Below are 14993 nucleotides of genomic sequence, written 5' to 3'. Positions count from 1 at the left end.
AGTGAGGCCCTACGCAACTCAGTGAGACCCTGTCTCTAAATAAAATACAAAATAGGGCTGGGGATGTGATTCAGGGGTTGAGTGCCCCCAAATTTAATCCCTGGTACCAATAAACAAACAAACCAACTTCGGGTCGTGTCTAAAGGTGTTTGTGAAACATCAGTGAACTTCGCCTTTAGACCACGGTCCCCTCCCACAGTACCTCAGTATGTATATGCAAATATTCCAAAATCCAAAGAAATCCCCAAATCTGAAACCCTTCTAGTTCCAAGCATTTCAGAGAAGGGGATCCTGCAGGGTTGGACACAAAGCCCTTTAAAAACAGTAAAGAGTTCGCCAAACACCTGGCACGCGTCCTGGCTTTTAAAAAGGAAATGTTTATTGTCCTGTTATAAGGTGATTACAAACTCCTCTAAAAAAAGCAAAGATGAATTTAAAATATCGATATACATATTTATCTAAAAAGCAAAAGAAACACAGAAAACCCCTGGGACATCCAGGGATTCTTTATCATAAAACATCATACACAGAAGCTCGTCGGCTGCGGGGTGAAGGGTACACCGAAGATTCCGGCCAAACACAAATGTTCCTCCGAAAGAGTCTCTCTTGGTGGATTTCGGTTGGTTGTTTTTGTTTTTGTCTTTTTTTTTTTTTTTTTTTTTTTTTCGTTTTTGGATTTTTTTTAAAATTTTGTTTTTTACAAAAGTTTAAAAGAGCTTAAAAATATTTCCAAGTTTAAAAAAAAAAAAAATATGTCCTGATGAGCCAGACATCGTTCTGGAAGGAGGCGATCCCCAGGTTTTCTGCTCTGTTTTTGTGCTAAATACAGAGTCACAGTTGACAGGGGGCTGGGGAGGCGAATGGGGGTCACAGGGGGGAAAAAGAAAAAAAAAAAAGGAGCCACCGTCTGGATGGGAAGCCACACGCCCAACGAGACACTCCATCCCCCAGGGAGCTGGTCAGAGCAGGGACGTGCAGGGGAAAAGCTTCCTATGGGAAAAGCAGGTGTATTTGAAGGTCGTGGGCGGGGCAGGGGGGGGCAGGGGGCGGGGCGAGGCCGGGCGCCTGGCTTCTGGCCCCGCCCCTGCTCCAGCTCTGGGCGGGGCCCGGGTTTCTGTCCTGCCTGGTGTCCGAGCGCCTGTGGCCCGCGTGCACCTGGGTCTGAGGCTCTGTCCCTCGGGTCCTTTCCTGGCTGAGTCCTGGGGAGAAGTGAGCGCCTCTGCCTTTAGGTCAGCTGCCCAGCGCCCTCTCTTTATCAGGAGGGGCCCTCCTGGAGGTGCTGGCCGGCCGGCGGGGCGCTGTTGTGGCACCTGTATGATGACAAGAAGACCCCAGTGCTAGGCAGAGGGGCTCTGGGCGCTTGGCCACCATCTTCGGGGGACGAGGACCGGCGGGCCGCAGGCTGTCGGGAGCCGTGCGTCACCCAGGGCTGGGGTGGGGGTCGCCCTGGGGAGTCCCGCCTCGCCTTGGAGCCTGGGAGTTTGTCGCTGAAACCCTAAGGGGCCTTTCTTTTGGAGCAGCTGGCTTCTCTGGGCCCGGATTTCATCTTGTGCAAATAAGGGTCTCACTTGCCAGCTCCCGGGTGGGGCTGCTGGGAGGGAGGAAGGGCCTGTGCAGGGGGTGCGGGGACAGATGGCCTCCTGCCTGAGGCCAGGGGGGCCCTCACAGAGCCCCAGCTGGGGTCCAGATGGCCCTCCAGGAGGAGGATCAGAGGGTAGTGGGGTTGCTTCCGGCCCCGTCCCTGACCACCAGGGAATTTGCTCCCTCTGTCATCAAAGTGAACCCGAACCCTAACCTTGGGGCGAGACTGGGACTCAGCTCGGTCACACTGGCCGAACCTCATGACGGAGGCCTCCATTTCCCCCTTTATACCGGGGACCCTGGAAGGCCTCTCCCCCCCGCCCCCGGACCCTCGGATCCACGAGGCCTTTCCCCCCGGGGTCTCCTCCTGGGGCCCCCCACCCACTTCTGCATCTTAAAAAAAATTAAAAAAATCTTGGAGTGTCTCGCTCACTTCCTGTCCCCACCCGGGCAATGGGGCTTCGCGTGCACAGCAGACTCTCTACCCCCGTCCCAGGCAGAGAGCAGGGGACCTTCCCACCTGCTGCCCCCGGGGCAGGTGAACCAGTCGTGAGCTCGAATTGCAAGTCTCACTCACACGGAGACAGAAAAGACATCCAGGGTCACAGAGGACACAGGCCAAAGCTTGGAGCAGGACAGACAGGGAAGGCAGGCAGGTGCCCGGGACGCGGGAGGAACAGGCTGGCAGCAAGTGGCCTGTCTTCCAGGTGGGGCCTGGGGACCGGGCCCATGTGTGTCTTTGGTCTAGAATTTGGACTGGGGATCGTCTTCAGAAGGTCACCCCGTGGGGCAAACTTTCCCGCGGGGCCTAAAAGCCCCAGCAGGGAACGCGGAGACCCCAGAGACCCGAAATGCTCAGGCGGCCACGGCGTGCCCAGGCCCTGTGCTCCCCGCCGGGCACCTGTCTTCAGTTAATGACAGAGGTTAGTTTTCTAGAAAGTTCCAGAAGACAAAAAGGAAAAACCAGGTCCACATGGCGACTCAGTAAAATTAGGAGGAAAAAGAAAAGGGAAAAAAAAAAAAAAAAAAAACCAACAAGCCAGTCGAGCCCCAATCAGACACAACGGCCACCACACAGACACGCAGGTCACAAGGACAGAGGGTTTGGAATGGGATCGGGGTCGCTGGGCAGAGTGTCTCTGGAGACCTTTGGGAACAGAAGGAGCAGCTCCTCCAAGTCAGGATGTGCAGAATGGGCCCCTCAGGACGGGGACACCGAGGAGACACCGAGGGGACCCCGAGCCCCCAACCGGGGTTTCCAGGATTCCCAAGAGCCACGACTCCGAAGATGGAAGCCAAACTGGGGTTCCTCGCCTCGGGGCGCGGGGTTCAGCCGACTCTGAACTTGACTGAGCGTCCAGGGCGCCATTGGGGGTCAGCCGGGTCCGCAGGTCCACGGTGCAGCCTCCCCTCCTGGCTCAGGGGGCGCTGGGCTCTGCTGATCACTCAGGAGGGCGCCGGCTGAGGGGTGCCAGCCCCCTGGACAATCCTGACCTGCAAAACTGTCCTTGGCCTTCTCTCTGCAGACCCCATGATGGCTGCCCTTGGGCCAGCCTCGGAGGACGATTTGGACCTCAATCCGAGATCCGACCTCAGAAGCCACTCTGGGCACTTTTGCGTGGGGACCCAGGGTGGCCCTGGGTGGCATCGTGCGTGAGAGCTTGGCAGGAGCCTCCCAGCTGAGGGTGGAGAGATGGGGAGAGAAACCCCCCGCCTGGCCCCGGGTCCATGCGAACACGCAGGGCCCCAGCCTTTGGTCCATCAGCCTCCCTGCCTCTCCCCTCGTCCCTCCAGGTGTCCTTGTGGGGGACACCCAGATCCTGCTCGGATCCCATTCAGACGCAACAGACCCATCCAGCAGATCCCAGGTGTTCTTGAGCCAGCTTCGGGTCTTTGCCTGGAATGTTCCAGAAAGGACCGTGGTCTGTCAGTCATCCACATCTTTCAAGAGCTTGCAGCGTGGACGAAGCCCCCTTCCCACCAGCCCTCCCCAAATCTCTCACTGGCTCCTTCTTGGACCCTTGACTCTGACAGTCCTACGGATGATCTGCCCTCGATCTCAAAATAAAAGATGAGACTTTTTGGCCTGTGGAGCCGTGGTTTCTACCGCCCTCTGCCTGGGCCTTGTGCTTGAAGAGTTTCATCTCTGAGCTCCAGTCCGTCTCTTTCGTGGGAGGGGTTGCTCCATTGATTTTTGGCAGGTTTATTCTTGGCTAAGATCAAGGTCGCATCCTCTGGGGAGTCCTGTGTCCTTCCAGGCCTCTGGGTCTGGTCCGTCTCGGGGCCTCTGCGCCACAGCCTCCTTCCCCCTGGACCAGGTGCAGGAAGGACCCCACCTTCAGGCTGGAGATCCGCTGTGCCTGGGATCTCATTTGGTCTTGCCTTTTTCTTTGGGGGCAGAGATTTCCGCCAGCTCGGCCAAGCACCGAAAAAATTGCTTTTTTGAAAAATGGTGTCTATTGCTGGCAAGAAGATGGATTCAAGTGGTCAGAGTGTGTCTAGAGTCACATATTCCAAAAAAAAAAGAAAAAAAAAAAAGAAAGAAAGAAAGAAAAGAAAAGAAAAAAGAAAATACAAAGAAAAATCGACCAAATTCCCGTAGAACACATCTCACTGGGTCTGACAGCTTCGGCTCTCCCCGGGGATGTGGGCCCGGGGATGTTCCTTTTTGTACAAAAGATCCCCAAATCCGCACCAGGTACGATCCACGCACGCTCACGCATACGCACGCACGGAGTTAAAACATTTTTCTGGGACGATTAAAAAAACCAACAAATAAACAAAATAAAACAACAACAACCAAAAAAAAAAAAGATTCCTAGTGCAAAATATAAAGCTCTGTAAACCTGGTCCTATGAGAATCTAAGGTTAGTAAACAGGTGGAAGCAGCCCCGACGTCCCCGACGGCTCACATCATGGTCTCCACGATGATATGAGTGGGTTTCATGAGAGTCCCGTTGACAGAGACCCGAGAGTCGTGGGGCTTGGCCCCGGCACACTCCACGGCCCAGCGGTTGGGTTCCCTCGGGGTCAGGAGGTACTTGACTCTCTAGAGAAGAAAGACAGGACTCAGATTCCTCGTCCCTATTCCCATCTACCTCCCTCCTGAAACTTGTATGTGCTGTGTGATGTTTGCCCAACCATCGCCCTCTCTGGTTTGGGCGGGGAAGGAGGTTCTTTTTGGAGTGGATTCAAACATGTTTTGCTCCCTGACTGGAAGTTTCTTTTAGCTGACCTCTGCTTCCATGCTTCGGGAGGCGAAGGACTCACAACCTCTGTAGCCTGACTTCTCACTTCTATGAAGCTGATTTCTTGCAAAGCGACTGAGATTCTGCAACTTGGATGCTGGAGGTCTGAAGCCTCCCATGACTCCCACCTTCCCCAAGGAAAAGACTGGGTGTGGTGGCACAGCAGCTTGGGAGGCTGAGGCAGGTGGATCAGAAGTTGGAGGCCAGCCTTAGCCACTTAGTGAGGCCCTAAGCAATTCAGAGAGAACTTGTGTCTAAATAAAATATAAAAAAGGGCTGGGGATGTGGCTCAGGGGTTAAGTTTAAAAAAAAAGGGAGTCCCTGGGTCTTCATTAACTGGGTGGTACCTGGAGGCAGGCGGGTGTGGTGGAGGAGGTGGGCATTTGGGGACCTGGCTCTAGGGGATATATGTGTATCTGGCCAGTGGCGTCTCCCTCTGCTTCCTGGTCACCAGTGAGCTGCCTCCCTCCACCACGATGTTGACCCCACCTTGGGCCGACCACCTATGGACTGAGCCTTCTGAAACTGTGAGTCCCACATCAACTTTTCGTCCTCTACAGTCATTCTGGTCGGGTCCTTTAGTCACAGCCGCAAAAAAGCTGACTAAAGCAGTTGTTTAGGGCCTCGCTAAGTTGCTGAGGCTGGCCTCCAACTTTAGGATCCTCCTGTCTCAGCCTCCTGAGCTGCTGTGATGTCAGGCAGGGGCCCCGGCAGGATTGTAGTATTTTTAACAACTGATAGGGACTTTGGCTATTCTGACTGAATATTAGGGTCCTGTTCTGTATCTTCTAAAAAAAAAAAATGAACAGCTGCTCTACTCTGGAGGAAGACCCCGGGGGCCTTCCTGGCTCAGCGATTCCCTGGGCTTCTCCCCCTCTATCCAAAGCACCTCTGAGCCTTTCCCAGGAGGAAACACAGGCCAGCCCAAGGAGGAGCAGAGCCCCAGGACATCCTGGCTCCAGATTTTGAAAAGAGAATAACAATTCAAAACAGCCCAGAACAAAACAGCGCCGTCTTGGAGGCCTCCCAAGCCCAGAGGTGAAAGGAGATTCTGAGAAAAGAATTTCTTGGAAAGGGCCCCGGCCTGTGCCAGGCCCCAGCCTCCAGTATTGTTGGAGGGATTTCTGGTGGAGGCTGGGGAAGGAAGGGGGCCCCCAGGGGAGTCGGGCAGGCACAGAGTCTGCGACCCACCGCGCCGTGACTTTGGCAGAAGAGGCTTCTGGGGCCTCCGGTGCCAGACGGAGCCTCAGATCCTGAGGCTGAGCCTAGATCTGACTCGGGTAAGGGAGGGTGTGGGGGGATCTTGGCTGCTTCCTCCAGGAAATTCTGCCTCCAGTCCAGCAACTCGGCCCCACAGGTCCCTCCCATAAAGCCAGGGTCCCCTCTCCACTGCCCCCCACCAGGCACACCCTGGATTCTCACATTCTGGAACATTCCTCCCTGGCCCACAGGCTGCTCTGAATGTCACCCCAAGGCCTTCTCCCTCAGGAACAGGGCTCTGTCCCTGTTTTCCCACAATGCACTCTCCTGTCGGCCAGCATAACCCTCCCCATCTGGCGAAGGGTCTAGGACTCAGAGAGGGCAATCGTCTGCCCAAGATCACACAGCAAACAGCCAGCCTCCAGCCTTGGCCTCCCGCCTCTTCCCCGCCAGCACTCACCACGCGGAACGGCCCCTCCGTCTGGCAGAGGCGGATGAGGATGACCAGAGGGATGCACATCATGGAGGACAGGGCCAGGCCCCAGCCCAGCCCGATGGCCCAGTCTGGGTACACGTAGACTTTATTGTAGGTCAGGGGGACATACTTGGCGAGAGAGAAGATAAAACATCCCTGCGGAGAGATGTGGGCCGTCAGAGGGCGGTCCCAGGCCTCAGAGAGGCTGGGGGTGGGGGGCTTCTGGGACCAGGACAGGCCTCAAGCCGAGGGGACAGTCTCTCTCTGAGGGGGCAAAAGCCTGTACGTTTCTTGGCTGCCTTAAGAATCTCCTTCCTGTGCAAATCCGAGCAAGTGGCCTGCTCAAAGCCGGGTGCCTTCGTGACCCAGCCTGGGGTCCTCCATCTGGACCCCCTTCTCCCCTCACCTGCCGCCTCCCAATGTCTAGCCACCCCGATCCCGTCCAGCTCTTTATACACTTGCCCCAGGACCTTTGCACATGCTGTTCCCCCGCCCCTTTCCCCCTCCCTCTACTTCAGCTCCCATGTTCCCGGCTCACTTGCCCGGCTCACTTGCCCAGCTCACTTGCCCACCCAGATTCCTCCTTCCAGAAAGTTCCGGGATCCAATCCCTCTTCTTCAACATGGTTTTTTCCAGACAGACTGTGAACCCCAGAACCCCCCTCCCCATTTCCTTAACGCCTGATACAGCTCCAGGAGCACACAGCAGGTGCATGACACCCGGGGTTCAATCCCCAGTAGCAAAACAAAAAGAAATTGAGGGTCAGAGTGGTGAGCCATCAATAAGCATTGAGTGAGGACAGAGCGTGGACCTGAGCCCACTGGACGCCTCTCTGCTGGGGGTCAGCTCAGTGGTTGGGGTCAATGGCTGCTATGGGGACTTATCTTTGTGGGGGAAAATAAGATTGGGGTGGGGGGACCTCATTATGTTAAATAATCATGGTAACAGTCTGAAGTCGTCAGCAACCACTTCAGAGCCTCCTCGTCTCAGAGGTGGGGAAACTGAGGCCCAGAGGGGGACCTGACTTGCTTGAGGTCACACAACAAACCAACAGCAGTGCTGGCCCAGTGTGGCCCTCAGCGCCTTGGTGCCCTTTGAGGTCCATGTGGAGAGAGCCTAGAATGGCCGAGGAAATGGCGTCTCCCCGGCAGTCAGTCCCCCAGGTCACAGTCGATGTCACACAGGGACAGGTAAGCAGCCTTTGCTGTAGAGGATTCCCACCTGCTGGGCAGAGGCTCCTGATGCGGACCTCATGGGAATGAGCCAAGGCCAATTCAAGATGGCGGCCATGGGAAGGCCAAGGCCAATTCAAGATGGCGGCCATGGGAGGCCAAGGCCAATTCAAGATGGCGGCCATGGGAAGGCCAAGGCCAAATCAAGATGGCGGCCATGGGAAGGCCAAGGCCGCTCCCTACTGCCCCTTGGTCCTGGGGGCTCTGAAGTTCCCTCGTCCTTGGGAGAGCCCAGAACATCCTTCTGTTTGGACCTCCTCTAAGTCACCATTCTCAGTCCACCGTGGAAACGCTGTGTTCCCAATGTCCATGGACACTGGATAGCTGGCGTGACATGAACATCACGGAGCTGGCGAGCTCTGGAAGAGTCTGAGGGAGGGCTATGGATCCAGTGTGGATCCCCCAGGCCCCTCAGCACACCCTGGCTGCACCCTACTCCGTCAGAACACAGGCTGGTGCCTCTGCCTGATGAACTCCTATTCATCCTTCAAAACCCATCTCAAGGAAACCTCTAGAGCAGCCTTCCCTGACTCTCACTGGCAGAGCCGAAGGAAAGACAATATCAGGGCCCAGAGACCAAGAGCTTCTCCCCAGAGCCGAGGCCAGACTCTACTCACAACGCAGAGGACGGGGGTAATGACAGCCCAGCTGTACTTCATCCAGGGCCCAGGCCGATAGCCGATCATGTCCTCAATACCATCATAAAAGTTATCACCACCTGCGGAAGACAGCAGCGGACACTGGGTGACACAGGATAGTGACGGTGGCGAGACCTGCTGGTGCCCAGGCTCTGTCCTAGGGATGCCACGGCAGGGGCGGGGGGAGGGTCAAGGGCCATGAGGGGGGTCTCTGGACTCCAGTCTGGGCCTTTACATCTCCACACCAAGCACGGCAAATGTTTATCTGCGATTATCTGATATTCAACTTTACTGGTGACCTTAAACAGACCCCATATCCTAGCGTTGCCCACTGAAGGTCAAGGAGGTCAAAATGGACCATTTCTAGACCCCAGAGCCAGTCCTCCATCACAGACCCTTACACGAAGGTAGCGTATCTGTCAACACAGACATCCGCCACTGGAGCCCTTAGCTCTGGGATTCTCTGTACCATTATGGGGATAACTGTTATCAGGTGCCCAGAGGAAGGACCACTCTTGAGGACAATCTAGGTGGAGGTGGCCTTTCTGGTAATTTCACTGCTCCTAAAGCTTCAATGTACAGAGGTCCAAAGGAGAAACTTAGGAGAGTCTATGCAAAAAAAAAAAAAAAAAACTATACTCACCATATATCCAGGCAATAACAAAACATTCAAAGAATGCAACCCACAAAAGGCATACTCCGCTAGCTGCATAGTAGTCAAAGAGTTGAAACACATACATGCCACCCTGCAGCGGGGAAAAGAAAAAGAAAAAACACACAGAAGGTTGGTTTCTTAGGTGGCTTCTAATTCCCTTCCTATGCAAAGAGTTCTGGCAAATCAATAATAATAGTTAAAAAAAAAAAAAACCCCAAAGAAAAAAATGGGTAACAGGATGACCAGATACATGTGTATAAAAAGACGTTCGGTCTCACGTCTGAAGTTGGAAACTTGTTTACCACACACCCCTGTCCCCCAGGGATGGAAAGCGAGCATACGTTATCTTAGCAAGACAATGGGTCCCCCGCCATCGGCTTCCAAACCAAGTACCACTCGCAGGGAAGACGCCAGCCATACCCCGCCGCTCAGGGTGTGGTCTGGGAGCTGAGTTGAAGGGGATTCGCCCCCCAGGGACCCCCAGAGAAAGCGTTTTACTTCTGGTAGGAAAAAAATGGAAGCCGGAAGTGGATCTGAGGGTAAGGGTTAGATGCGACCCTTTGCGGGAGGACACGGTGGCTGAGGAGGGATGCAGAGGGCCTGCCCGGGTGAGTCTGGGCTCCTGCTCTCAGCACGTTATCATATCTGGCTTCCCTCTTGCTAGACACGCCAAGGCCTGGTCACACACCTGCCCCCGTCCGCTCTTGGGTGCTCTTGTTTTGTTTTGGTACTGGGCTGCTTCACCACCGAGCCGCATCCCCAGCCCTTTTGATATTTTATTTAGAGGCAGGGTCTGGCTAAGTTGCAGAGTCTGGCCTCCAACTTGCGATCCTCCTGCCTCAGCCTCCCGAGTTGCTGGATGACACAGGCTGTACCACCCCTTCAACCCATTTTAAACCACCCCCCGGCCCTGCCCACTCTCTGGACAGTGTAAGCACCCGGTCAACCAGAAGCCCACAGGTCCCCAGCCTCCGCCCGTGGGAGCCATCTCCCCCGAGGTCAGCATGGCCCTCGAGGGCGTCCGCCTCCCCTCTGGGCTGAGGAGGGCCACGACCCAAGTCAAGGCGGAGCAGAGCTGTGGTTCAGAGGGATGGCGGCGGACGCTCCCCGCCCAGGCCAGGGGATGGTCACAGCGTTGCCGTGGCAACTAGTAAGAAAATGCCAGGTCGCTGAAACTGAAGCGGTCACAGGAGCCGCCGACCGCAGGGCCTTAGCGCCCGCTGCCCGGGGCAGCTCCGGGCCTGGGCGGACGCGCTCTGCACGGGGCTGAGCCCCTCCCGTCCTCGCCCAGCCGCGGCCATACGGTGGCCCTGACCAGGAGGCGGGGCTCCGACCTGGCCAAGGACGCCCGGTAAGGGGAGGCGCCTCGTGCACGGTGTGGGACAGCGCCTGTGTCGCCAGGTCCCTGTCATTGTCACCTGTCACCACTGTCACCTTGTCACCTACCTCCATCACCCCATCACCCTCATGTCACCTATGTCACCATCGTCACCCACATGTCACCTACCCCCAGTCACCTGTCACCGCTATGTCACCTACCTCCATCACATTGTCATCTACCTTCATCACCCCATCACCCTGTCACTCATGTGTCACCATCGTCATCCTCATTGTCACCATCGTCATCCCCGTTGTCACCCTGTCACCTCGTTGTCACCTACCTCCGTCACCATCGTCAGCCCCAGCAGGTAGCTGATGCCACACACGATGGCGATGAAGACTTCCCGGCGATGACCCTTCCTTAGGAAGGACGGGTAAAGATCAACCAAGGACGTGATCTGTCCTTCGACTTCAACAAACTAGGGGGAGAAAGAGCTGTGAGGGCCAGGGGCCACCGAGGGGCAGCGGGGGACCGTCCACCTGCCTCCTGGGGCCCCTGCAGCCCTGGCGCCTCCCCTCGGCACCCTGGCGGCTCTGGAAAGCCCCGGCGCTCGGGCGCGTGTTGCCGTGACAACCTCCCTCGGTCTCCGTCCCCTCCGAAGGCAGAGTCGGGCTCGAATGCCCAGCCGCTCAGCCAACACGTGGCCCGAGTGGGCACATCAGGGCCTCCATGTCCCCAGGGTCCCCGCTGGCAGAATGGTCGGTCGGCAATGCCGGCCGGATCCACAGGGTGATCTATTTAAATCCTTTTTAATCTTTGCAACATGAGACCAGAAATCCATCCCTAGGCTTCCAAAGGTAGCAAAGGTGATTTGAAAAGGCCCCTCCACGGGGAACCTTCTGGAATGATGGGCAATCTCTCCATCTTTGTGCTGAACGATTTCTCTTTGGAGACCGTGACACAGGATCTGCCTCGTTTGTCAAAGGGCGGCATCAAACTCCACCTTCTGGACATACATCATCATTGATCTGACCATTGCCCAAATGATGGTTTCCAGATTTCTGCTCCTACTCCCCCAGGCAGAGGCACTTCCTCTCGTCTGTCTTCAGCCTCAAGTGTCCTGGGGCAAGGTCTAAGGTCCCGGAAGTGCCACTGGGGGGTTCAAAGGCCCGCAGAAGCATTGAAACTTGGATGGCCACACCCCAACGGCCCTGCCCAGCACACCCTCCAAGCCGATTTGATCCCTTCGAGTGGAGAAGCTAAAAACCTCAACCCACGTGTGCGACCCGGGAAGAGGCTTTGGGGAAGGACGTGTCCCTGCTGTTCCCCCAAGTCAGATCCAAACACCTCCTGGGCTGAGAGCACCACAGGAGGCTCAAGGAGGGACACTGGAAAGAGGAGAAGCTCCCCGTTGTGTGCGGGGAAAGGGCCAAAGGGGCCCCGAGCCGCCAGGGTGAGAGAAGTGGAAACCAGGAGACTCACAAAAGGAGCCCGGTGTGGTGGCGCCCGCCTGCCATCCCGCGGCTTGGGAGGCTGAAGCAGGAGGCTCACAAGGTGGAGGCTAGCCTCCGCCACTCAGCGAGTCCCTGAGCAACTCAGTGAGACCCTGTCTCTAAATAAAATATAAAAAGGGCTGGGGAGGTGGCTCAGTGGGTAAGCACCCCTGGGGTCCATCCCTGGGACCAAAAAAAACCTGGCAAGGGTGACACTTGCCCTGAGGGTGCTCTGAGCCCATCACGGGGCTGACATTGCTGCATCTACAAAAGCTTCCCCACGTCCCCAAGCTCCCGTGACCTGACGCGTAGAGAGGGACGGGTCTCGTGACCTCAGAGGCCCGCTCCCCAGGGCTGAATAGCACCTGTCCCCTTTGTTTGGGTGACACTAGAGGGCCCCGCTCTGCAGGGACAGGCTCAGGAGTGGCAGCCCTCCGCGAGGCCGGCTTTGACAGCTGCCTGAGACCCTCAGGGTCGTCCCAGGAGCCGGGGCCTGGCTGGGAGGTGGCGTCCCCCACGGGGCCCCGGGTCTCCCAGGGAGAAGGTCTGATGACTAACCACCTCCGCTCGCCCGGGGAGCAGCTTCCGAAGCCGGTGGCCGTGGGAAGCCAGGACTGGTTGCTCATTAACTCTGCGTTGGCGCAGGCCTCTGGAAGAAGTTCTAGAAGCTATTTGCCTGGGGCCTCCGAAGACGGAGCTCATGAACCCAGAATGATCGACCGAGTCCTCCTGCCAGTCACATGGCTCGAGTATCAGTGACCGAGCCAGCGTTTTGCTTGGGGGCTCCCGAATGTCCTCATCCCGTCTTCTCTGCTAATCCAGGTCCCCTTTCTGCCAGAACCTCTGCTGTGGTTTAATTTTATTTTACTTGGCACTCGACCCCTGAGCCACATTCCCAGCCATTTTTCTGTCTTATTGAGAGACAGGGTCTCTCGAGTTGCTTAGGGCCTCGCTTTTGCTGAGGCTGGCCTGCAACTTGCAATCCTCCTGCCTCAGCCTCCCAAACTGCCTCGCCCGGCTCTGCTGTTTCTCGACCTCTCTCTTCTAGGACCTGCCTCCTTCCCGGCTCTGAGCCCCAGGGAGCCACCCTGGCCACCGCCTTTGAAGGTTGGGGTCCATGCAGAGACTGAGCTACACGGGGCTCTCCTGTCCTGACCTCGAAGAGAGTCCTGGAGTGTTTTGTTCCTGTTTGTTTGCCGTCCTGGGAATGAGACTCAGGCACCCCATACAACAGAGCTACATCCCCAACCCCTTCCAGTTTTCATTTTGAAACAGGGTCTCACTAAACGGCTGAGGCTGGCCTCGAATTTTCTATCCTCCTGCCTCAGCCTCCCGAGTAGCTGGGACGACAGGCGTGTGCCAATGTAGCCAGTGAGGGCCTCAAAAATACATCTATTTTCATGGAAAGGGGCCCAAGAACCAAGTGAACCACCCTCACAATGGCTGCTTAGTGCTCCTGCCTGGCACTGTGCCCCAGGGCTTCACGGCCATCAAGGAAGACATCGCAATGCCCTTTAACCAGGATGAAGAGACCGAGGGTCAGAGTGGAGGACATGTGCTCGGTTTAGCAGTGCTCCTTTAAAGCCGGACGCACCAGCAGCTCCTGGCTCTCACTGACCCACCCTAACCCTGACCTGCCCTTGGACGCAGCCCCGATGGATAGGATGTGGGGTTTAGGAGAGCAGGAAAGTGGGACTGGGCGTAAGTGGGTGGTGGACTGGACGCCTGGCATGGGTGAGGCCCTGGGTTCATCCCCAGCACTGCAAAACCTGCAGAAGGAACTTCGGAGACAGCCCTGCTTTGGGGGAGGGAAGCTGGCACGGCCGGAGGGTGGCTTTGAACGGGCTTCCCTGCCTGAAGCACAGGAGTCCCCAGAAGCACCAAACACTAACTGTCTGGCTGTTCCCAGCCACACTTGAGGCCTGTGGCAGAGACCAAGCGCTTCCTTGTCACCTGCTCGGGCCACATCATGACTTTTCTGGGTCTTTTATGCCTCGTGTATGGCTTGACGGTCTCGCTAAGTTGCTCAGGGCCTCGCTAAGTGACTGAGGCTGGCCTCCAACTTGCGATCCTTCTGCCTCGGCCTCCCAAGGCCCTGGGAAGATGGGCGTGTGTCGCCGAGCCTGGCTCGCGGCCTGAGAACTTTCCTGGGGTCCTGAGGGAACCCCTCGCTGGCTGGAACCAAGTGGAAGTATGATCTGAAGGCAGGAAGGGACCTGACGCCCTCCCGCCTTGTTCCCAGAGCCAGGGTCCCCACCGGGGCTGGCGCTGCGCACGTACCTGACTATCCAGTCCGAGCAAGAGAAGCATAATGAAGAAGAGAATGGACCAGAAGGTGGGGAGCGGCATCATCGTCACGGCCTTGGGGTAAGCGATGAACGCCAGGCCCGGACCTAGAAGGAAGAGGGAGGGGCAGAAGGAGGGGACGCGTCAGTGACCAGGCCGCTGGGGACCCCGGGCCTCACCGCCAAGACTCTCGGGTCTGAGGTGGGGCTCCCAAACCCAAGCCACAGGGAGGAGCCGGGGCGAACTGTCACCTGGGGAGAGAGACCAGGTCCGTCTCGCCTTGGGGGGTCGCGGCCAGGGCTCAGGAGGGGCCTCAGCTTAGCATCTGTCACCTACGCAGCCAGAGCGGCCTCCTCGCAGGCTGGGCCCGGCTGCTGGGGGTTGGGGGACCCGGGACCGAGCCCCAGGGACTCAGGAAGAGTCGCCCTGGTCCACACAGAACCGGGGAGAGGCTTCTGGCCTCCAGAGAGAAGGGCCCTGCCTGGTTCAGGGCGGACTCGCAGCATGAGCGGACAGGAGGAGGAGGAGACCCAACAGACAAGGCCCAGCCGGGGCATCTTCCAGGGTGACACGTCTGTCACCCGCTCTGACCTCTCAGGACGCGCGCAGGCTGCAGGGGGAGGCTGGGCCACCCTGGGGGCCCCGGGCCGCGTCCAGGTCCTCATTCCGGGGCTTGGTAGCCTTGGCAAGCGCTGGGTGGCCGCAGAGATGCCAGAAAATTCTCTAAGAGGGCTCGGGGCTCTCGCCAAGCCCAAAGGCTGCCCGAGTGGACCAGAGTCTGCGTCTCCCCAGGCCCCGCGAGGGCCTCGGAGTGCCCCCCACTACAAGTGAGGGTGCAGGTCACCCCTGGGGCGTCTGTGCAGA

General features: G+C 57.3%; 1 protein-coding gene across 6 annotated transcripts in view; it reads right to left on the bottom strand.

The window, feature by feature from the left end:
- Positions 1-624: 624 nt before the first annotated feature.
- Positions 625-14993, bottom strand: part of SLC6A6 (solute carrier family 6 member 6) — a gene marked incomplete at its 3' end in the record, with an annotated part of 71021 nt that continues 56652 nt past the window's right edge. For 3 of the 6 annotated variants that reach the window (XM_079122546.1, XM_079122547.1, XM_079122548.1), the window contains 7 exons: positions 14124-14236; positions 10691-10828; positions 9018-9120; positions 8354-8454; positions 6490-6660; positions 4494-4630; positions 625-1310 (listed from right to left, as the gene is read on the bottom strand). In XM_079122546.1, the coding sequence (XP_078978672.1) occupies positions 1256-1310; positions 4494-4630; positions 6490-6660; positions 8354-8454; positions 9018-9120; positions 10691-10828; positions 14124-14236 (818 nt within the window). Of the gene's footprint in view, positions 1311-2896; positions 4631-6489; positions 6661-8353; positions 8455-9017; positions 9121-10690; positions 10829-14123; positions 14237-14993 lie in introns of those variants that run through there. The other 3 variants (XM_079122550.1, XM_079122551.1, XM_079122549.1) reach the window with 2 other exon arrangements.

The sequence above is a fragment of the Sciurus vulgaris genome, assembly GCF_902686455.1.
Source record: "Sciurus vulgaris genome assembly, chromosome: 19".
In the NCBI taxonomy this organism is placed as follows: Eukaryota; Metazoa; Chordata; class Mammalia; order Rodentia; family Sciuridae; genus Sciurus; species Sciurus vulgaris.
Note: the sequence above shows the minus strand (reverse complement) of the source record. Positions and strands in the feature narration are given on the sequence as shown.